This window comes from Sander lucioperca, chromosome 16 (assembly GCF_008315115.2).
Source record: "Sander lucioperca isolate FBNREF2018 chromosome 16, SLUC_FBN_1.2, whole genome shotgun sequence".
Taxonomy (NCBI): domain Eukaryota; kingdom Metazoa; phylum Chordata; class Actinopteri; order Perciformes; family Percidae; genus Sander; species Sander lucioperca.
Window position 1 is genome coordinate 21,374,328 of NC_050188.1, and position 24,447 is coordinate 21,398,774.

Below are 24,447 nucleotides of genomic sequence, written 5' to 3' on the forward strand. Positions count from 1 at the left end.
TTGCAAATTTATTCTTTAAGCCAGCCAGGACACAGGGCTGCCACTGTGTCATACTGTTGTTTTAGTGGTCAATAGATGCTTTCTGTTAATAGTGTAAATGCAAGTGTGTAAGCACTGAGTATATCACTGCATTTGTTTTAGGAATATTGTTATGCTGTGTGCTTTACTCACTGGAATTATGTGTAATATAAGGCAGTATGAGGGCCATGCTATGTGTTGTTGGAGAGGTAGTAGAATAGATGACATGTCTGGTCATGCGGGCAGGTAAGAGCTGATCAGAGAGAGAGAGAGAGAGAGAGAGAGAGAGAGAGAGAGAGAGAGAGGTTGAAACTAGAGCTCTTCTTCACACCTGTCTTTTTTCAGTCTAAAGCTTCAAGTAAGCCAATGCTGAATGTGAATCACTAAATTCCACTGATAGGCTTTTGCAGAGTAAAGACTTTAGTGCTTTTATTCTAATTCTATAAACTATAATCGATCTAAATGGTTTAGAAGTGTTGCAGAAATGTCCAGATGTATGGACAGAAACATACTTTTATTTTAACACACAGGTGGATTGTTTAGGAAGTGATTGGTGCGTGTGGTTTGCACTTGTGTGGAGAAGAAAATTAAATATGACACAAAATCTTCTCGGCTGCATGATGGATAAAGATGGTAGCCACGTTATAAATAAAATAACAAAGTTGCCACGACAGTTTCTTCAAAAGCAAAAGAAGAATAAGGCTGAGATGGAAGAAATGTTTCAAAAAGTCCGTGCGTAAAAACGGCCCAGTAAAAGTCCAATCCAATAAACTCCAATAAATCAACAATCATTCAAAAGATAATACTATACACTGTGTCTAAAAATTATTTTTCCCCATTAAATCCAAAGTGGAGAAGACTTGGGCCCTCTCGGTGCCAACTAATGCCCACCGACGTGCACTAAAACGGGCACATTTTACGCACAAACCTAAACTGCGCGCAAGGTTGAATACCCGGCTCCCGGATCTCAGTACTGACACTACGGATTCAATGCAACCCGTTACAGAGGGAAAACGCGTAGGCCTTCATCTCCCTTTTAAACGTCGACGCTGTCCACGTCCTCAAAAAGAATGGATCTAATTAAAACGTTGCACTCGTCATCATCGCCAAAGCTTTGCCAAACGGGTTCTGGTGGAGAGGAGGCTGGGAGATGCAGCACCACATGACTGAGTCTGAGCTGGAGAGGGATGGGAGTCAGATTGGGTTTCTCTTCTCTCATTGGCCGGTGGGCTGACTTTTGACACGCAGACCAGGGACCCTCCTGCCATATAAATAGGCCTGATAGAACTTTATTATTCTAGCATCACGGCAGCCGGTTTCTGCTCAGTTTGGAGTTACTCTTGTCACCACAACTGTATGCCTGCTTGAAGGAGGTTTAAAAACAGGGCTTAAGCAGCACAAGGAGTCTGCATGTCTGCGTAGACATGCTCAGCTTTGTGGATACTCGGATTCTGTTGCTGCTTGCAGTAACTTCATACCTAGCGTCATGCCAATGTAAGTTTGAATATCTGCTCTTTTCTGTGATGGATATTTTTTCTCGGGTCCCACTGCTTGAGGATCTTGCGCTTTGGCTTTTGTTTGGGACTTACATGAAGGTCAACCTGAAGACAGCTCAAAGCACTGCAGAATAAAGCTCAACGGATTGAGCTCATGCAGAGGATTTTTCACTTTTTTTTTTTCCAAGGATACAATTATTTTATATTTGATTAGTTTCCAAGAGAGGGAGAATTTGCACTCCAGAAAAAAAGTTTTCTCGCTTTGAAAGAGACCTCTAAAGTAGTCGACCTAGTGTCTTTTCAGAACTTTTAATGCACGTGGAGTCATCAAAATAGGCTAAATGTGAATTTTCTTTGAGACAGGATGAAAAAACTTTGTGGGGCGTTGTACATATTGTTCCATCCGGACGTCCAGCTAATGAGGCTTCAACATAGGAAACAGTAATGTCTCCCCCTGGTGGCCATGGGTGCAAACATCTACTTGGCACAATTAGATTTTCTTCTCTTTGAGTTAAGGAGAGATAAATCTGTTTATCAAAAATCAGAACTTAGACTAAATGCTTACATATTATAGTAATTCTAGATTTCTGATCAACTAAATAGCCTCGTCCATGACTTTCTTTACAGTTGCAGTTTACTGCCTAATGTATCATTATTTAAGTCACAAAATGATTTAAAGACAAGATCTGCATTGAAGTTAAAGCTTCTTGGCTTCTTTTTCATTATTGTAGTACATCAAATGGAGAGATAAGCAGTCCACATCACATTGAATGTCCAAGTGCGCCGCCTTGTGGTCATGATTAGACGTGACGAGTTAGAGTTCATGGGGAGGTCCCAGCTGTGCCAACCCCACCCATGACCAGTTGATGTCCACATGCAACAAAGTGTGGATGAGAGAAACAAACATTAGCCATGAATGAAGGATGCTCTCATCAGATAGTCAAAACTATTTTACAAATTTGGATAGTAGAATTCAGTCTATTTATGCTCAAATTCACCCCTTTTTAACACAAAATCACACCTTTTAATAATAATTCAGCAGAAATCAGAACAAGCATCAATTACAGATGTCATATGTCCCACAATACAAGTGGTGTAGTTCTAATCTTGTTTGCAGTAGCAGGCCAACTATTCCTGTCCCAAGGGCATAAACTACCTGTTCAGGCATGTTAGCAGCCGGATCCTTACTATCTGGAATGCTATTGAACACTGAAATTCACATTTGTTACGTTTGTTAGACAGTTTGTAGATGTTTAGCATGCAGCGATCTCAGCTACACTTTTAGGCATGAGCTGGGACTTGTGCTACAGCAACCAGATAGAAAATAAACAATGCGGGAAGGATAGTTGTTTTAGGCATGTCAGAAGGATTTGTTCAACATTTCACATACTGGTGATAAGTGCAGTTATGTTCTGACAGTCCTGAACTCTGACACTTTGTTTAAGCCCCAGATGACGATTAAGGCCTTCAGAACACACAAGAAGTGCAGCTTTCTGTTTCACACTGAAAATTTGCGAAGAAAATTTAAACATGGGATTATTAGACTCAAACATTGTTACTGTGTACTTTAATGTCCCACATGAAGGCATACAGTGTTGTTTCTGCATAGTGTAGTTACAGTCCAGTGTGTACATTTTGATATATTTTGTTGTCATGCAAAGGAAAACCACAACCTTTTTCATTTGATACAGAAAGAGGTTAATTCAATTAAACAGAATAGAGATGGATTGAAATGACATTGTTTCTTTTTCAGTTGACTGTTCATGTTCTAACAGAGTATTCCCTCTTCTCTCCCCCACCCTCATTTTCGCCCTCTTCCTCCTCCTCATCTCTCCAACGCCACAGACTCGGTTAGTCCACATGCATGAAATCATGAAAGCAACATTTCTTAATGATAGCTTTACCTTGTCTCTTTGCTTCTTTTATCTTCCAAATGCTGTGAAATATTCCATGAAAGGAAGACCTCTCGGTTGGTCTTGACCATTTGAGCAATCTCAACGATGGCAGAGCATTTCATTTAGGAATTTCTGCCCCTGAACTAAGTTATTTCTTGCAGTTTTCTCCCTTCCTGTCAGTGAATAGGTGAGGGTCCTATTGGCTAAAGTTTGTGTCAATGAAAGCTAAAACCGCAGCTCTGAGGCACCCTTGGGGCCTGGTACAAAGGATCCTTTCTGAGGGGCAGAGGGAGGTTTGCCCCTAACAGCTGGCTTTGGGTCAGTTTGGAGTCTCCATCTGCTCCTTGATTAGGATTTGATTTTGATTCACGAAAGCTGATCTCAGACCAGTAAGGAAAAAGGCTGAGAATTTCAGCTTAGATAAAACTTAAAATTATTGAATTGTTATCCATCAGTGTAAGACTGAGGCCCTTCTAATGTAAGACAAACATAGCCTGATTCTGTTTCTAATTGAGATTGCCTAAATCAGCATGGTGTGTAGCATTTTAATGTTTTAAAGGTGTTGTACGCTGTGTGGTTCTGGTAACCTTTTAGAACTGTATTTGTTCCATGGACTAACATGCTCTTAATGCTTAGAGGTTGTTGAGTCTGGCATGGGGACACTTCATTTAGCATCTTTGTGCACATGTTGATCATCTATATCACATGCACATTGCTCTGCAGTATTTTCATTTTAATTCCTGTATCTGCATGAGCATGTTTTATCTCTCATTGCGACAGTATCATATCGTATTTTGCTTAGCTATTTCTTACAGTGGCCACTCATCATCATGCTTATGCAAAAGATAAGAGAGCTGAATGTTCGATATAGCCTGAAAAGACTGAATAAATAAATCCTACATTTATTTATTTTCTTTTCTATTTAGGGAAGCGCGAAGGTGAGCACATGTTTGTTATTGTCTGATAAAGGACACATAAAGCATAGTTTAGATTGTAAAAAGGTCAAAGGGCATCTTAATGGTGTCTAGTCTAATTACTGAAATGTGTTTTAACTTGCTTACCTGTAAGGTCAAGTTTGTTCACACACCAGTACCAGATCATTGAATATAATTCATATCTGTTTTTTGCGTGTTTAGTTACATTTAGTGTAATTTAGATTAGACGCCTTCCTTGCTAGAGGAACAGTTAGGAGCTCATGTTACTAAAGCCAGTACCAGATTATTGAATATAATTCATATTTGTTTTTTTGTGCTCTTATTACATTTCGTGTAGTTTAGATTAGATGCCTTCTTTGCTAGAGGAACAGTTAGGAGCTCATGTTGCTAAAGCAGCAAGCAGAGTCTTCTGCTGTGTGTTTTGGTCTGACTGAGTGATTCTTCTGCTGCAGGGTCCCAGAGGAGACAAAGGACCTCGAGGTGACAGGGTAAGCTGAAGTGAAATTCTTCTTCCCTCGATTGAACAGCTGTTATCAAATATGTAATTTAGGCATTTTAATGTGGTATTTATTTTCTGCGAGTTTGGCACAGCGTTTGTTGACGTCATTTGACTTTCTAACCTCAGTAGGCCACACCCCTTTGTTTACATCAACCATAGGCCCAAGTGTTACAGACAATAATAGTGATGTGAATGGATATGATTGGTGCGATTTAAAACATTGACCTTATTTATTTTGCTAACAATTTTTACTTACTTAAGTTATGTCTGCTCATCATGTCATAATCACACAATTTGCTACATCAGTGGTTATGTTTCATCTATGTATCTAATGTTTCAGTTCATTTACTGTATGAAATAGAATAATCTGAGAGTCACAGGAAACCATCTTATCAGCATGCTGTTTTTTCTGTAGCAGTGTTGACTCACTATATCATCTGTGTTTTACAGGGTCCTAAGGGCCCAAATGGAAGAGATGGCAAACCCGGACTCCCTGGCCCCGCTGGCCCCCCTGGCCCCCCTGGACTCGGAGGAGTAAGTCCACTGTTCATACTCGCAAAATAAGCTGCTTGGCTTCGCTGTGTATATCCTAAAAGAGGACCAAAAACTATGACGATAATGCAGTTCTAGCTGGGGTTTGACTTATTTCTAATGATGCAAACTGTGCAGGAAAAAAAGCATTGAAATTGTCTGTTTGATGTGTGTATTTGACTCATTCAGGGCTGCAGGCCGTGATTCTGTGCAGTGATCATAATCACCCTTGGTGCTCTGTTTGTTTTTATGTTGAAATGGAAAAGTATAGAATCTTATTAATGACGTCATTACCTGTGACCTTTGTCCTTTACCCATTTGTCACTATGGTTCAGCAGGTAACACACAGATAATATACAACAAGGTTACTATTAGTGTTAGTTCAATCTCTTTTAAGTCTTCAAACTCTAAACAAAGAAGTAGGATGCTCATTTGCATTTTATGGTAAATCATTTTAATGCACCACCTTGATATCATTTTCTGTATAATATACATTCATTACATTTCATGTATTCATAATGATAACTGCTCGAAACAGTGACTACTGCTATTTATTTGAACTGGATCAATGCTCTGCTTGTCCAATAGTCCTTATATTATTAAATGTTTCTCATTATGACTTATTCATCTTGTGTTTTTTTTCCTTGTGTTTATCAGAACTTTGCTGCTCAGTATGATGGTTCAAAAGCTCCCGATCCCGGCCCTGGACCTGCGGTGAGGCTCCTCTCCATCTGCCACACATCTCCCACTTCGATTCAATAGATACAGACTTCACAGTTATTTTGTGTGTGTCTTTACATCCTTACCTACACATAAATACTTATGGTCTGTGGTAAGATACTTATATCTCACACCTGATTCCAGTCCTGATGCAGTTGCAATCACACTCATGACAAAGTGCACCAGCGTAGATTCATTTAGTGCTGATCCACAATATGTACAATTAACTTATTTCTCCTTTTCAGGGTTTGATGGGACCTAGAGGCCCTCCCGGACCTCCTGGACCCCCTGTAAGTTCACACACCCACTGCAAATTCAAACTATGGAGTGATTGGATCCAACTTGACCATTTGTTTATACCCATAAGCTCATTCTGCTGTGTCTATGTTGTTTATATGAAGACTAAACGCCTTTTATCATCATTCAACAGGGACCTCAGGGACACACCGGACACCCTGGTGAGCCTGGAGAGCCTGGACAGACTGTAAGATTATCCTCCAAAACTATTTACAATTACAACTCTTCAAATTAGCATGGGTTTAGAACTGCTTTGGAATGACTTCCTTGTCAGACTTACCCATGTGATGCCACCATCTTAAATGGTTCTCAAATGTTCTCTGTTTTTCTTCCCAAGGGCCCCCTCGGTGCTCGTGGCCCACCTGGACCCCCTGGCAAATCTGGAGAGGACGTACGTATACATTTGTGTTTCTACAAACACTTTTCAGAGAGTACTTTTGTTCACAAGTCCTGTAAAGACTTTTTCCCCTGCTGTCTTACCTGTCTTGGTAACACCTTATTTCCTGACTCGCAGGGTAACAACGGCAGACCTGGTAAGCCCGGAGACAGAGGAGCCCCCGGCCCACAGGTAAAAGATGCTCTCCAAATCAAGGAGAATGAAACAAACAGATACAAAACAGACATCTGAACTGTAAATGTGAAGCATGTCTCAGTAATATGTTTATTTTGAATTGCAGGGCGCTCGTGGATTCCCCGGAACCCCTGGACTCCCAGGAATGAAGGGACACAGAGTGAGTGCTGATATTTTCCTCTGCTTGACCGGAACTTTATCTGCGTGGTTTATCTAATCACCTGAAGCCCACTGGCTTGAAGCAAGCAGAAACTGCTCTAAAACTGAAAAAAAAAATGGCAGAAGAGCTACACCTGTGCTGTGTGGACTAAAATTATTATTATTTGTGGAGCATTGTGCCCCATAACGAGCCCCACTGGGAGCGATTATGGACCTAACTTCCTTTTGTTCTGCCTCCTGAGATGCAAAGTGGATTTCATACAGAGCTTAATGGCTGCCATTTAAGATTTTTAGTCCCTATTTTGCATGAAAACTTGAGAGCCAGATAGTAAACATCCTGGGAAAGCACCTTTGTCAACAGACAAGCTTTCTTAATGTCTCACGTGATACTTTGAATGTCTTCTTGTCAAAATGTCTTCTTTTGAGAGGTCAAACAAGCATATGTTGTGTTTATCCCACATACTGATTCCTTTGATAATTGGATTTATCTCACGAGGATCCCTGTCTCGACACTTTGTCCCTAATCTCTTACTTTTTTTTGCTTGTTTCTGAAGTAGCACATTTTAGTACCAATATTAGGAATGTTAATAATAGTACTTTTTTATCCCTTATAAACATCTTCCATCATCGCTCTCTTTCTGTGTTACAGGGTTACACTGGTCTGGATGGACGCAAGGGAGAGAATGGTGGTGCTGGCGCTAAGGTAAGGAGGTTCACCTTCCTCATGACTGCAGCAACAAACGTTCCTACTGAGTACTTAATTTCATGTAGGATCCCAGTTTTTCTTCTATTAATGTTGTGTCAGCCTACTGATACATTTGGGGTTATAATTTAGAGTAATGTAGTTTCTGCAAGAATGAGTGTATTTCAAATAGGATAGTTTCTCTAGGTAACTGGACTAGAAAATTAGCCAACTGGCTAACACTGGTGCATTGACTAATGTGCGTTGTCCTAATAAATAAATCTTAACTCTTAAATAATAAAACACACACACACACACACACACACACACACACACACACACACACACACACACCAAAATTCAATTTAGCTAGCATTACCAATACTTTGTCAGGGGTTTCACCTTCCTTGTCACAATAGAATTTTTCTATTTGACCTGTTAACCTCGGAACTTGAGTCACTTTGCTCCAGATAACTCATCACCCTAATCCCCCTTCTCCTGTCTCTCCTTTAGGGTGAGCCTGGTGCCCACGGAGCTGCTGGAAGTCCTGGACTGGCTGTACGTTTTTCATTGAGCTCAGGATTTATGCACAAAATTTCATCTTTGCTTTTACACATCTGCAGTAAAGACACTTTTCTCATCTCTGTTGTTTTTTGTGGATCCTCCCTTTAGGGAGCTCGTGGTATGTCTGGAGAGAGAGGCCGTGCTGGCCCTGCTGGCCCTGCTGGTGCCCGTGGTGCTGATGGCAACGTTGGACCCGCTGGCCCTGCTGTGAGTATTGGCCCTTTGAACTCAAGATGTATCATCAAGATACCTATCCAGAGACTACTTTGTGATTGGTATCTTATTGAATAAATAATAATGTGTACTATAATATCAGAGGAAGGAGTAATTATGCCACAGAATGTTGATTATATAATTGCACCCATATAAGACAAACTTTGACCTTAATGTGAGCTCTTATCTTTATTACATATATCCTGATGTCATATCTGCTGTTCTTCTACCCAGGGTCCCCTTGGAGCTGCTGGTCCCCCAGGTTTCCCCGGTGGCCCCGGACCCAAAGTAAGTGTGATGTGACTTCCCGTAGCATTTACTGTTCTTTTGGCAACACATCCTCCCAGAGATGTTTATGTTTTCGGATCATCAAAGGAGACAATTCTCAATACCATACAGTATAAACATGTCTCAGACAAATGAACTCTATGTCACCATCTGTCATTGTTCACCATCCCAATAGCTTCTTGCATACTATCCCCATGGGAATAGTTTGTACATGTAACATACATAGTCATACATAGTCAACATAGTCACTCAAGGTCGTTTATATTCATAATTAAAATACCATTCAAACAAATGCATACCAACACATCCATTATTATGATGTCATTATTTGATTATGGATGTATTTTTGTCTTTGACAGGGAGAGATTGGACCTGCTGGAGCTACTGGCCCATCTGGAGCTCAGGGAGCAAGAGGAGAGCCCGGTCTCAATGGTGCTGTTGGCCCCGTTGGTCCCGCTGTAAGTATACAAAGATGTTGCCACTTAGACTCCCAAGTTACCTTCCTGGAAAAATTATAAGCAACAACATGTATTTTATTTAGTACTTGATTTTGTCTTGATTGTTGTGTTGCTCCAGACTACAAATTATCAATAAATTATTTGCATTGATTTGTCTTTGGAAGCTGTGCAATTGCTATCCATGAATTTGTCCCTTAACTGATTCCTCAAGTTTAGTAAATAATCCTTTAAATATTGTCATTCACTGTAGTTACTTTGGGTGATATTATCACATATTCCATATTATGCTCTGGAGTGCACTTGGACTGGATTTTTCAGTCCGAATGTTTTAGTTGTTTTGATAAGATTTCCTAATTTCTTTTTTCTTTCCCTGTAGGGTAACCCTGGTGCTAATGGTCTGAACGGAGCCAAGGGAGCTGCTGTAAGTACTCAAGTTTGACTATTAAAGCATAAATAGGTCAAAGGTTAATTAGGGTCAGAGGTTATAACAATTAGGCCAATGCCATGCTGAACACATAACACATAAATAGGTTGTTGTAATCACAGAACATGATTTAATTTGACTGATTGCAGGATGCAGTTTTTATTTTTCTATTACAACTGAATATAATATAATCTCTTAATGAATTGTGTGTGTATATATATTATCGTATATTATATTAAAAAAGTATTTAATGATAAAGGCAAAACACCCGGACCTGGTGAAGAGATCAAATAAAGACAGTATTTCAAGTTAGGCTTGAGTGATGCTCACCTGTCCGTCTTGGTTGTTATTTAGGGCACCCCTGGTGTTGCTGGAGCTCCTGGCTTCCCTGGACCAAGAGGAGGACCTGGACCCCAGGGTGCTCAGGGTCCTGCTGGACAGAGAGGCCTTTCTGTAAGTACACAACCAACTCACAAATATTCACAAAAAACATACCTATCCAGCATGCAGATGTACCTACACACAACGCATACTGACACAGAAACACTCACAAATGATTGTACACAGATGATAGATCGTTTCAATAGTTGTGTCTGCTTATCTCTTTTAGGGAGATCCTGGTGCTCAGGGTGTTAAGGGAGATAGCGGACCCAAAGGAGAGCCTGTAAGTTCACATCCAGATCCTGTTCTTTTTGTTTAAAATGTCACCAAACTAAATCTGAAGACCTCTGAATACTGTGTTTATGACTGCTGTCCTTCAACTTCTCTGTTGCCTTCCTCAGGGTAACTCTGGACCTCAGGGACCCCCCGGACCTCATGGTGAGGAGGGCAAGAGAGGACCAACTGGTGAGCTTGGTGCCACTGGACCTGCTGGAAGCCGTGGAGCTAGAGTGAGTACCAGACCACCGTCTCTGATGGGTGGTGTTGTGCGCATATGATTCCATATTCAGAGCTCCGTTTCTTGGATCCCCTGCTAATGCCTGTGTGTCTCTTACAGGGAAGCCCTGGCAGCCGTGGTATGCCTGGTAGTGAGGGAAGAACTGGCCCAGTTGTGAGTCTTCAATGAACAAGATCTCATTCCACCAACATTTAATTACACTGATGAGAACCCTGACTATGTTTTACTTCCAAATATAGTCAGCGTTTAGTCACAAGACGAAACTTCCTCCTCATTTCTCTTGGACCTCTTTGTCTCCTTCTCGTAGGGCATGCCCGGTGCCCGTGGTGCCACTGGTGCTGCTGGACCTCGTGGAACCCCTGGAGATGCTGGCCGTGCCGGAGAGTCTGGCCCAGCTGGTCTCAGGGTGAGTCTTTTGCTAAGTTCTGTTTTTGTCAGAGGGATGTGATCTCTGTTTGTTCTCTGAGTCTAGTTTAAAGGCAGAATAGGCCTGTGGCAAATTGGAATAGCTGAGTTACAATAGCTTGGAGCAGTAGTGCTGTAATGACTTTAGTACTATTGTGTGATGTAAATTTGCCTTGTGTGCATGATTCAACCCAAGATTTTGTTGAAAGGTAGTTGGCCCAAGGGGTCAGCTGTAACATTTCAAATGAATGACAATACATGCATCTTAATGACTGATGTGTGCTTTGTACAGGGTCTCCCAGGAAGCCCTGGAAGCTCAGGACCCCCAGGAAAGGAGGGAGCCTCTGTGAGTAAATCTGAATTTTACACTGAAACTTATGAATTTAATATTAATAATCTTTACAGACTTTACGTCAGGACACAGATATTCCCATCATTCTCATTCTGTGCTGTTTATGATATTAACTATACATAATATTTGCTCAAATAAATGCAATTAACATGACTTCCTGCTATACTTTCTGTTTTCTCCTCCAGGGCCCCGCTGGACAAGATGGCCGCACTGGACCTCCCGGCCCAACCGGACCAAGAGGCCAGCCCGGAAACATTGGTTTCCCCGGACCCAAAGGACCTTCTGTAAGTAGAAATAAAGCCAAGACTGAAAGATGAGCATTTGGAACTACATCCTGTTTTGTTTTGTTTTTAAAGTTTGTCATGACCTGTGCTTAACCTACCTCGTACCTCCTTTAGGGTGACGCTGGCAAGCCTGGAGATAAGGGAGCCACTGGTCCCACTGGTCTGAGAGTAAGTCAAAAAATATGTGTTTAATAAAGTAACTCATTGATAAAATGTTTTAACATGATTTTTCAGCTCTATTGTCAGTTCTTGTAACATGTCATCGTGTTCCTAGGGACTCCCTGGACCTGATGGCAACAATGGAGCCACTGGCGCAACTGGACCCGCTGTAAGTATCCTTATATACATATACACATCTGTTCGGACAAATACATACAACATTTATGATGTGATTTTGGTACTATAACCATCAGTGTGCCGTTTTTAACATTGGTCTTCTCTCTTTCTCGTTACAGGGCGGCCCTGGTGAGAAGGGAGAGCAGGGAGCTGCTGGAGCTCCTGGCTTCCAGGTTCGGATCCATAATCTATTTCTAATTCTCTGCTCGTTGTAAACAGAGCTAAGAAAATGTTTAAAAAAAAATCATGTTCAAAAACATAAAAGTGCCCAAATCAGAGCAAATTCAGTCTAATTGCAATTCCATTGTAGCTACACAACCTACTGTATCTTCCTGAGCTAGATAGCAGTAGCTGCAAAAATGGCGCTGTTGAGTTCATTGGTCCTGATGTTGCGGCTTGATATTCTCAGGGTCTGCCTGGACCCGCTGGAGGGCCTGGGGAGGCTGGCAAGCCCGGAGAGAGAGTAAGTAACACACAAACACACTTCCACCATGTTGCACAGTTTAACCATAGAAATGGTAGAATAAGCAGTACATCTCTAACCCACCTTAATGTCTATAGGGAATCCCAGGGGACCATGGAATTGCTGGACCTGCTGGTTCCAAGGTGAGTTCACCAGTCCATGTCTGTGTGCCAAGAGACCCATTATTTTCTAGTAGCCTCACAGGTTGTTTCTCAATTTTAGTAAGATGCCAAAACCATCAAAATAGTCAGAATACAAACAGAATATATCTCTCTTTGTGGCAGATTACATTTGTATGCATATAATAAAACATTACAACAACCGGCTTTGAGTTGCCAAAGACAATACACTGACCCCCTCTGTGTGTTCCTCCAGGGAGAGCGTGGTAACCCTGGTGCTGCCGGAGCTTCTGGCGCTCAGGGACCCATTGGACCCCGTGGACCCGCTGGAGCCCCCGGAAGCGATGGTGGCAAGGTAAGATGATGCCATAGCTGTAAGGACAAAGGTTATAAATAAAATGTTCTTTTGACTGTAATAATCCTTTAGAATCAGAATATATCAGTGCCAGGATATATACTGTATATATATATGTGATATACTGTATTTATGGAAGCATGTGTGTTTAATACGAATAGGAGCCATAGTTTGTCCTGTCTGTTTCCAGGGAGAGCCTGGCGCTGCTGGAGCTGCTGGTGCTGTTGGACACCAGGGACCAGGTGGCATGCCTGGTGAGCGTGGAGCCGCTGGTGTTCCTGGAACCAAGGGAGAGAAGGTAAGTTCCAAAAATCTACCACCTGCAAATACAGATTTTAGCCCTCAATATATCTCAGATTTGTTAATCAGAATGTCTTTCTTCTCCAACATTTCCTCCTCCTCTCTCTCCTATAGGGAGAGGCTGGACACAGAGGACCTGAAGGCAATGCTGGCAGAGATGGTAGCCGTGTAAGTAACTCTAATTCTTCATGAGGCATTTTATATAAAAGTGGTAACCGCTCATTACATTAGTTTGAGTGTAGCAACCAGAGCCTTGGTCTGACTATCCTCTCTTCTCTGTTTCTAGGGTATGCCCGGACCTGCTGGACCTCCTGGACCCACTGGAGCTAATGGTGATAAGGTAATTCTGGGATGTGTGGATATTATTTACCACAAAACAAATGACATAAACCATTAGAACAAAGGTGTTTTAGAAGTAAAATGTAACACAGATTAATTAAGGGTATGGAGATTTTGTTACAACCTAAAAACGGCTGCCTGCCTCCGACATTATTCAAAATGATTGACAGACTGTCATAGCAGTGACCTACAGTAGAGAACCATCAAGACGTGTTGATGAGATCAAATCACTGTCAGAAATGATCTCTCGCCTGACCAACCCGAATTCATATCCTTGTATATCCCGCTTCTCTGTAGGAGAACCCCTGCTGTAGCATTGGATCTGTAGCTAGAACCTCAACACTGCCATCTAATGGCTGTTTTATAATATTATAATATTACAGCAATGGCTAAACTACAACTTAATTTCAGATAGCAGTGGTGATAATATAATAAATGCAGTAGACAAATGCACAACTTTACATTTTAAATATTAAGGTTATTCTTATTCCACAATCTTTCCTGTATGTTGGCATATGTAGAGGCAGAAATACAACAATAACAATGATACTATATTTGAATTGTGTTGCCCCAAAAACAGACAAAACAAAACATTATCTCTTGTAGCACTCATATCAGCTGATCAAGTTTTCAAATTGACATTTTTCTACTGCTAGTAGTACATCTACAGTACAAAAGTCAACAGAAAACGTCTAAAACAATGCTGATGCTGACAAAAGATTTCTCATGTGTGTGTGTATGAATGTATGGATGATGGGTAGAGTGATGGATGGATGGATGGATGGATGAAACAATGCTAAACTAAAACACTCACTGTTCTGTCCTCCAGGGTGAGAGCGGTGGCTTCGGACCCTCCGGCCCTGCTGGACCTCGTGGAGTCCCTGTAAGTAGCTGTGGCTGACTTCCTTCATTATAACAACACATCAGCTGTTTTACCATATTCACCCTAAATGAGTTGACATAAATACCAGTTGAAGATCTTAAGACAACATATAGCTTTGTTATGTGCAGCATAAATATTCTTCCTGACCCGCTGCTTGTTGTCCACAGGGAGAGCGTGGAGAGGTTGGCCCTGCTGGATCTGCTGGATTCGCTGGACCCCCTGTAAGCCAATCACCTTGCAATATAATATGCAATATACTATATAGTACAAAACAAAAACATACACATACACAATTGCCCAGATATTGACCCAACCCCATTACTCTTGCTGCCTACAGGGCGCTGATGGTCAGACTGGAGCAAGAGGAGAGCGTGGACCTGCCGGAGTTAAGGGAGAAACTGGCGCCGCTGGCCCTGCTGGACCCGCTGGACAGTCTGGACCTGCTGTTAGTACCGTTTACACTGGGCATACACACACTTGCATTGCTACTTGGTAAATCTAATCTGATTGGGATAGGTGGGCTTTACCATGACTTAATTTATCAGATATCAGACGGGCTTTAAAATGGGATCAAAATAATACAGTGAGAGCATTCACTTTGACACCACATAGTACTAACTTTACATTTAGATTATATTAAACCCCTCTAGGATAGAATGTAGGATTGTACTTTATAAACTCAGATGAGATATGAATGATAGTAATATGGAATGGTGTCTGATTTCTTCATCTGTTTTTCTAGGGTCCTTCTGGTGCTGCTGGACCTGCTGGTCCTCGTGGAGACAACGGCCCACCTGTGAGTATTGAAACATCGTAGCGGCATACATAAACACAGATTTCATCACTGTTGTACCTGTCACAAACACACACACACTCACTTCACCCCCAACAAGCCCCCTTTCAAATTAAGTAAAGGCTACTGGAGCATAGTAACTGGAAATTAAATCAAAAAGCTAATGTGCCAATTTAATCAGAAATGTCAAGGTTTTATTTTGAGAACGTCAAATGACGAATTGGCTTGTTGTTGGATTGTTAGTTTTTCACAACAAGTGCCACAAAGATTTTTCTTGCAGCTTGAGTCACAAAATCATAATTGTCATTACTTCTTTTGTCCACACACAAACACACACAAACAGATACACAGTGACACCACACATTCTTGATGGCCGCTGTGTACTGTAAACATTGATGGTGTGTTTTTCTGATGTCAGGGTCTGACTGGTTTCTCTGGTGCTGCTGGCAGAGTTGGTGCTGCTGGTCCCGCTGTGAGTATTGCTCTTATATTTACAATGATTAGTTAACACACATGCAAGCCCACACTGACTGCACTCATCATGCTGATTCTCATATCAGTGAAACAGAGTGATCCCAATTGACAATTGACAAAACACATTCTCCTCCTCTTCCCCTCTCAGGGTATTGTTGGACCCCCTGGCCACACTGGTCCCGCTGGTAAGGATGGTCCTCGTGGTCTCCGTGGTGATCCTGGTCCCGCTGGTCCTTCTGGAGAGCAGGGTATGGTTGGACCACCTGGTCCATCTGGAGAGAAAGGACCCTCTGGAGAGTCTGGTCCTCCTGTAAGTTATTGCTCTTTTTCAGGTCAAAATTATGAGACCATGGAATACTAAAATGTTTAAAAAACAGTTGGCTAAATAAATATAACACGTTTATATCTCTATCATGGTCATATAAATACATATATCTCCATCGTCAATGCATTAATATGTGGCCTGTGTGTGTTTAGGGTCCTAGTGGTCCCCCTGGAACCAGTGGTCCTCTTGGACTTCAGGGATTCGTTGGTCTGCCCGGTTCTAGAGGAGATCGTGGTGCACCCGGTGGTCCTGGTGGTTTGGTAAGTACAAATGAATACTGATAGTACCCTCCAAAAGATTCATCTGCACTATGATCACCTCAGAACCATGTTTTTTCAATTTATAATTTAAACCTATAAAGCCTTCATCTCCAACATGATGGAACTGTCCCAAAATGTGTACTGGCAGTTGAATATTATCAGTTCAAACAATGACAACACAACTGTAAAATGTAAAAGAAAATAGAGGAAAATAAGAATAGATATTGAGGTTCATTCGTTCAGGGTTTTGAATATCCATGCGTGTTAAAGATCATACAAATTTGTGGATAGTTTTCAGTCACCATGCCCATTTTGCAGGATGGTTTGAATGACACACACACATGCACCTTTGCTAAAGAACAGATCTACCAGATGGTTTGTATAACATACAGTATGAAGCAGTATTTGACCCAGTGATTTTCTCTGCATCCTATCACAGGGAGAGCCTGGTAGAGTTGGACCTCCTGGTCCCTCTGGAGCCCGTGGTCCCCCTGGCAACACTGGCCTGCCTGGTATGACCGGACCTCAGGGAGAGGCTGGACGTGAGGTAAGGATTGAACAGGCCAATAACAAGTACTGCAATGACCTGTTAGCGGTAGGGGTGGGAATCACAGGGTAACTCACAATACGATAGGATACACGATACATGGCTATTCTGCGATAATCAATATATTGCTTGACAATCCTATAATGACACATCACGATATCAGTCTAACTATGAATACAAATTGCCTGTGAAAAGGTTAAGTGCAGGTTTTCTGTTTTTATCCATTGCAAGTCCAAACTGTTACAAAACAGCACAATTCTGCAGCACAAGTTTTTCAGTCTGTAAATTAAAATTACAGAACTATAGAGCAACTATAGGTCCTGAATTTGGACTTAGACATGGCTGGGGCATCTGTTAATTTTCTCAAACTGATGTCCGCCATCCTGTTGAAAACCTCTTCTTCTTCTGCTAGTTAACTTATGTTCAAGTTTCCCTCATTCATGTGTTGAGCGCCACCTCAAGGAGCCATGAAGTAGCGACGCTGGGAGCAGGGAAATCAATTTAGAGCGCCTTATTTTATTAATTAAAATATTGATATTTGGCCCCAGCGTATTGATTATCGTATCACACAAAGGACAGCAATATATTGCCATATCGATATTTACTTGAGTAGATGAACAAAAACATGGACTCACACACAACCTAACATGATAGTTTGATATAAAGACAGACACTTATATGTCAACTGTAATATATTTCACCATCTGCAGGGTAACCCCGGTAACGATGGACCCCCTGGCCGCCCTGGTAATCCTGGATTCAAGGTAATGCCCTTTCATACACCTTAAAACACATTTGTATACAGAATACACATACATACGCTGTGCTCTGACCCATATCTACACTTTTCCACCATGTTTAGGGAGACCGTGGTGAGCCCGGACCTGCTGGTTCCATGGGACTTGCTGGTTCCCCCGGACCTGCTGGACCCACTGGAGCTTCTGGCAGACCTGGAAACCGTGGAGAGGCTGTAAGTATAAACAGCAACTCTTTTAAAATGGATTCACTACCAGACCATTTCAAAGTAGCAACATCGTACACAACATCTACAACACATCTGCTTTCTTCACTCATCCTTTTGTTCTTGTCTCTCCTTGTCACTAGGGCCCATCTGGTCCCGCTGGACCCGCTGGCGCCGCTGGAGCTAGAGGTGCCGCTGTAAGTACAATGAACATGTATAGTCATAGAACTAGTGTTCATCGACTAAAAGTATACAGATGTAACATGTGTGTTTGTGTGTGTGTTCTATAGGGACCTGCTGGAACCCGTGGTGAGAAGGGAGTTGCTGGAGAGAAAGGAGAAAGAGGCATGAAGGGTCTGCGTGGACATGCTGGTCTCCAGGGAATGCCCGGACCTTCTGTAAGTTACAGCCCACCATCATAACACACACTAAATATGGAAACGTACCCCTACATGTGCTGATATTCACTAATCTACGATGTCTACTATGATGCCATTCAATGATGCACCTTCTCTCCCCTTAGGGACCCTCTGGTGACACTGGATCTGCTGGACCAAGTGGACCTGCTGGACCCAGAGTGAGCGGAATACTAATAACCTACAATACAATAATGGTTTTCTTGTTCCACCTGTATCCATAGAGGCACCATGTCAACAAATCCAATGCTTATACTTGAGCTAGTAATTAGCAGAGCTATTTTAGGTCAGCGTGGCAGATACCACGTCGGTGGTATCAAAAATGTTTGACTGTTACATGTAATGACCTCATCTTCAGGGACCTGCTGGACCCCACGGACCCCCTGGTAAGGATGGCAGAGCTGGCAGCCATGGTACTATTGGCTCTCCTGGTGCTCGTGGACCCCCTGGATACGTCGGACCTGCTGTAAGCACAACACAAGCCTTGTAAACCAGACAGTTTAGCTCCACTACAACTTCAAGGATCCTAGGATCCCAAGGATCCTCTGCATAGGATCCAACATATCAATCCACTCTCTTATCCATATCAGGGTCCTGCTGGAGCTCCCGGTCTGCCTGGACCTCCCGGCCCCGCTGGTGGTGGATATGATGTCTCTGGATATGATGAGTACAGAGCTGATCAGCCCGCTCTGAGAGCCAAGGACTACGAGGTCGATGCCACCATCAAGTCCCTCAACACTCAGATCGAGAACCTGCTCACCCCTGAGGGATCCAGGAAGAACCCTGCCCGCACCTGCCGTGACATCAAGCTCAGCCACCCCGACTGGAGCAGTGGTAAGATAACACCCCTGGGGCATATATTCCCCTACATTAAGTAAGGTTTAGATGTATTTTTTAGCCTGTATGAAGTAAAAGATTCTATTTCTATCAATGTGACTGTTTCTTTCCTGCCCTGTAGGATTCTACTATATTGACCCCAACCAGGGATGCATCAATGATGCCATCAAGGTGTTCTGCGACTTCACCACCCGCGAGACCTGCATCCATGCCCACCCCGAGAGCATTGCCCACAAGAACTGGTACAGAAGCACCGAGGGCAAGAAGCACGTCTGGTTCGGAGAGACCATCAACGGTGGTACTGAGGTGAGCATCGTAGAAATATTTTACTTTATTTGAAATGAAAAATGATTTTAACACCACACAAGACCAGGAAATAACAGTAACAACAAATGTTACATTTTTTTACATTTGAAATATTGACTGTCATTCTTTCCTTCATGCAGTTTACCTACAACGATGAGACCCTCAGCCCACAGAGCATGGCCACCCAACTTGCCTTCATGCGCCTGCTGTCCAACCAGGCTAGCCAGAACATCACCTACCATTGCAAGAACAGCAACGCCTACATGAGTGAGGAGACCGGTAACCTGAAGAAGGCTGTGGTGCTCCAGGGCTCCAACGATGTAGAGCTAAGAGCCGAGGGCAACAGCCGCTTCACCTTCTCCGTGCTGGAGGACGGCTGCACTGTGAGTGGCTCTTTGCTTTTTCAGTTGTTTTCTTTGGTCATTTCTGTTACCTTTGTTGCTTCAGTGTGATTTGTAGTATTTTGCCACTATTCTAAAATGGGGTCTCTCCTTTTCTTCCTTTACACTTGCAGAGACACACTGGTGAATGGAGCAAGACAGTGATTGAGTACAGAACAAATAAACCATCTCGCCTGCCCATCCTCGACATTGCACCTTTGGACATTGGTGGAGCTGATCAGGAGTTTGGTTTGGACATTGGCCCAGTCTGTTTCAAATAAATAGACTCATGATAAATTAACACCCACAAAGAGAGAAAGAACGAAAAAACAAAATCTCTGCCCTTCTTTCTGTGTTGTTTTTTTTTATACTGAATGCTGATTTCTCTCTGCACATCCACTTGCTTAAGATGGGCAACTATCTGAGAGGACTAAACGGACTGAACGGAGCATTTGTGCAATGCAAATTAATACAGCAACCCAAAGGGACGCGGGAAAACAGCTTGTTGTGGGACATCATGTCATCGTTTTGTAAAAAATAAAAGAAGTGAAATAAAAACGCTGAAAGTATGCATCACTTTGTGGTCTTTGTATATCTTCCAAAGAGGAGGTTTAAAACCACAATTTCCATGAAAAAAAGGTTTAAGCTACCTCATGCCTGTATACCTAAAGAAAATACTTTTGACAAAACCTGGGTCCACAACCGGGATGTTAAGACTTCTAATGCTTCAAGTTTTGTCATGTATCGGAAGGTGCTCAGTTACTTGAAGCAGAGATCTATGGTGCTAATATGCAGCTGTGGAGCAAACCACTTTTTACTGTATTACTTTGTATTGACATTTAAGGAGTCTTGCATTCGTCCCCTGATACTCCCCCAATTTAAGCAGGTGGAATGTTCCTAAATCTGATGTCTGGTTTTTGTTTTATTTTATTTTGTTCTTTTTTGTTTTGTCTAGAAGGTTTTTTTTTTGTTTTGGTTTTTTGTTCAGGCTTTTTTACTTTCAAACCCCACACTGAGTGTTCATACTGACAGCACATATTTCATCCAATTCTGAATGGTTTTTTAGGCGGCCTCTCTCTCTCTCTCAAAAAATGAAACCACAAAGTCTATTGTACCTATTTTGTATATGTGAGATGTTTAAATAAATTGTGAAAAGTTCTGAAATAAAGCATGTCCAATGTTCCAAAACACACTGCTCAGTGACTTAAGTGCTTTCATGTTTTAATGACACCATTGAAGGTTTGTCACTGTATTTTGGTTCTAGATTTGGATGATGACAACACATCTTTATTAACTTAAACATATTCCTATTGTGGAAGCACAGTCATATCCTTATTTACCCCCCCCCCCCCCCTTCTTGCTTTTCAACGGCATCCAATTTTAATGTACAGTAAATGTCTGTTGACACTGTCCATGCCAATGTGTGATTACTAACGTGCATTGTTTCTTGTAAATATGCATCCTCTGATGTTGCTTTTCCTTGCATAATACAGCTTTTGCATCCAAATAAATGTCTGTGGATTGGATCAAGGCTTGAATTGCAGTGATAAATGCATACCAATTAGTTTGATTCAATATGGGGATATGGCATTCCTGCAGAGATGACTTGTTTTGTCACTTTATCAGAGGCTGAGAATCAGTGTGTTGAGGGAACTGGGATATGCAAATTTGGATTTAATTCTACCTCCACATGTAGAAGCAGTTCTGTTTAACTGGAGATGAAGGCATCAATACATTAAAGGTCACTTGCAGCACTTTCTATAACCACTAGGAGGCAGTTTGCCATGCTTTATTCGCTTCCCTGCTCTAGGTACAATGCATATTGTCAAATAGATACAGTATCTTTGACCACTGAGCAGCAAAGACTTGGATGCCTTGGACACCAGATGCATTTTGCATCTATGGTCTACAGCATCTTTTATGCATAAAAATAAATGATGAGGCGAGGCAGGGGCCTGGGTTCAAAACTGACCTGCGGTGCGTTGCTGCGTGTCATCCCCCCTCTCTCTCCCCCCTTTCCTGTCTGTGTACTATCACTATATAATAAAAAAGGCCAAAAATAATCTTTTAAAAAAATATATTAAAACCACAGATTGGGTCTTTAATGATAGATTGTAATGATAGACATCATGCTAAAAACATAAACATTGATTTTAGTTTACATTGAAATGGCATGGCTGAAGTGAGACTTTTGTTGTTGTTGATGATGATGATGTATGAAATACCAGTAGTCAACTAATACTTCTACATTTCAAAGGGGAATATTCTAATTTTTGTATTCTTCTTCACTACATTTCTCTAACAGCTAGAGTTAATAGCTACTTTGCAGATCACATTCTTTTTTCAGATATATGATTGCCAGCCCTACCAGACCAACCTGTTGGAGTACTACCTGGCCCCAGGCTTTCAAACACATCTTTATTTAGGGATGAGCACCATTCTACAAGACAAGGGCACAATAATAATCCAAGACCCACCTTAGTTGATATTGTACATTAGTAGTGCAAATTCCTAGACAAATTCCCAAATAATCACATTACATACTACTCATTGGCACACAGTGAACCTGGGGCTGCTGGGGCCATTTTTGCCCAGATGGTAATCTAGCCTTGCCCAACAGTATTGTCAAGTAGTCCAAATTGGCTCTATTTTGACCAACTATATTAAAATCCTGCTTAGATGAAAATTAATAAGTAACAATAATGGTATGCATAATATTATTTGTTTATGTATTGGTATTTGTTTTTACACATAAATACAAATCACATTGAAGAAATATAAAATACATGTGAGGGTGTAGAAACCTCTAATGGCTAATATAAAAATCACACCCAAAAAAAGAAGGGAAAATCCAGAGAAACATAATTGATTGACATAGGCCTACAGTATCGACACAACTTAAGCCTCTTTCACACTCCTGGGAGTGGTGATTTTCACACATGCAGACACATTTCCACACTTGCCATGGCAATGCCAGAATAGATGTGGGAAGGGACAGCCCAACAGTGTGTATCCCTGCAATGTTCCTGCTTGCATTCACACCATAGCCATACCAGTAGAGCATTTTGAGGTGCTGAGGTTGGAAATTGATGGTCAAAGCTCCGTGCATATCGATCCCTGCTCCCATTCAGACATGACCCCATACAGGAAATGTCCCTGCATTTGAGGTAAAGACAACATGTGTGAAGGCCTATAGCTCCTCCATTCCAACATGGGACATTTAATTTAAAAACAAACAATGAATTGGAAAATGTCTGAAAAATAGAGCAATTTACAAATCTTTAGCCAGCAGGAAGTTAAATTAAACCACTGTCCTAAAATCCATACAGTAAACAGCATTTAAATTCAGAAAAAAGGGCTACATGAGCAACTTCAATATTATACCACACCAAGATTTTGTTACTTCGGTAAAGTCAGACAGAAATTGGCAGATTCGCCGTTTTGCGGTTCAATAAATCATAGGCAAAACGTTTTCATTACACAATAGGCAGCTCTATCTAACCGTAGTAAGGTAGACAACAAGCTACAACCCGGTTTTCATCCGAAAGAACCGTCTACATATGTTGATAAATAAAATGCATCCCTGTGAGCGTTCTGCTTCAACTATATATATATATATATATATTTTGTTTTTTACACTTTAAGTATTTGTTGTAGTACAACTACCTTCTCTGGAGTATTTTGTCAGACATTTTTCTATGTAATTATAACATATTTCTTGAGATAAATATACCCAAAAAACATTTTATTTAGTATTTTTAAAAAGTAATCGTTATTAGTTCAACTGTTAGGTGAGCAGTTATAGTGAGGTAAGTATGGAAACACTTGTCTTTGGAATTATTAAAGTATTAAATGTTTTTAGCAGTAAATATTCCCTAAAATTATGCATATGATTATTTTTGAAAACTATGTGTTGTAGTACAACCAGCAGGGGGCTTTCTATGTGTGTAGAAGTTTTGGAGACATGACTCTTCGTTCATAAGACATATATTAAATGTTTTTGGCAAAAGATATTCCCCAAAATTATGCATATGCCTATTTTTAGTAAGTAAGTGATGTAGTACAACCAAAAGGGGGCTTTCTATGTGTGGAGTAGTTTTGGAGACAAAAAAAAAACATTGGCAAATAATATTCCCCAAAATTATGATTATGGTTATTTTTGAAAATTAAGTGCTGTAGTACAACCAGCAGGGTATATATTATAAATAGGCTGAGCCAGCTTTTCCATAATTAATAATCCACAGGTGTAGTATGTTGATAGGTAGGCTCTTGGTGTGTGGAGTGATTTTGGAAGCACTAGGCTCAATAAGATTGAAGCTATTGAATTTTTTTTCCCAATAGAAATATATTATAAATAGGCTGAGCCAGCTTTTCCATAATTAGCAGGTGTACTATGTTGATAGGGAGACCCTAGATGTGTGGAGTGAATTTGGAAGCGTTAGATTCAATAACAGTGAAGCTGTTGAAATTTATCTTTGAATCCACTTTCGGTTTGGCACTTTGTAGACGGCCCACTAGACGCTCGGCTGAAAGCAGAACGCTCACAGGGATGCATTTTATTAATCCACATATGTAGACGGTTCTTTCGGATGAAAACCGGGTTGTAGCTTGTTGTCTACCTTACTACGGTTAGATAGAGCTGCCTATTGTGTAATGAAAACGTT

At 41.3% G+C, this 24,447-nt stretch overlaps 1 protein-coding gene across 3 annotated transcripts; it reads left to right on the forward strand.

The window, feature by feature from the left end:
• The first annotated feature begins 1,245 nt into the window (after positions 1 to 1,245).
• Positions 1,246 to 21,309, forward strand: col1a2 (collagen, type I, alpha 2). Of its 3 annotated transcripts, XM_031323143.2 has the most exons (51): positions 1,308 to 1,512; positions 3,360 to 3,364; positions 4,336 to 4,347; positions 4,797 to 4,832; positions 5,294 to 5,377; positions 6,032 to 6,088; positions 6,340 to 6,384; positions 6,525 to 6,578; positions 6,729 to 6,782; positions 6,906 to 6,959; positions 7,069 to 7,122; positions 7,771 to 7,824; positions 8,317 to 8,361; positions 8,476 to 8,574; positions 8,815 to 8,868; positions 9,228 to 9,326; positions 9,703 to 9,747; positions 10,105 to 10,203; positions 10,361 to 10,414; positions 10,533 to 10,640; positions 10,748 to 10,801; positions 10,956 to 11,054; positions 11,346 to 11,399; positions 11,591 to 11,689; positions 11,804 to 11,857; positions 11,964 to 12,017; positions 12,145 to 12,198; positions 12,435 to 12,488; positions 12,587 to 12,631; positions 12,864 to 12,962; positions 13,153 to 13,260; positions 13,377 to 13,430; positions 13,549 to 13,602; positions 14,431 to 14,484; positions 14,652 to 14,705; positions 14,822 to 14,929; positions 15,227 to 15,280; positions 15,696 to 15,749; positions 15,900 to 16,061; positions 16,229 to 16,336; positions 16,776 to 16,883; positions 17,594 to 17,647; positions 17,746 to 17,853; positions 17,988 to 18,041; positions 18,135 to 18,242; positions 18,368 to 18,421; positions 18,619 to 18,726; positions 18,851 to 19,094; positions 19,219 to 19,403; positions 19,544 to 19,786; positions 19,918 to 21,309. In XM_031323143.2, the coding sequence occupies exons 1-51, from the start codon at positions 1,443 to 1,445 to the stop codon at positions 20,062 to 20,064; spliced, it is 4,071 nt and encodes a 1,356-aa protein (XP_031179003.1). In that variant the 5' UTR covers positions 1,308 to 1,442; the 3' UTR covers positions 20,065 to 21,309. The 3 variants fall into 3 exon arrangements, with proteins under 3 accessions (XP_031179004.1, XP_031179003.1, XP_035848966.1); XM_031323144.2 differs by lacking the exon at positions 4,336 to 4,347 and having other exon boundaries at positions 1,246 to 1,512; XM_035993073.1 differs by lacking the exon at positions 15,900 to 16,061.
• Positions 21,310 to 24,447: the final 3,138 nt, after the last annotated feature.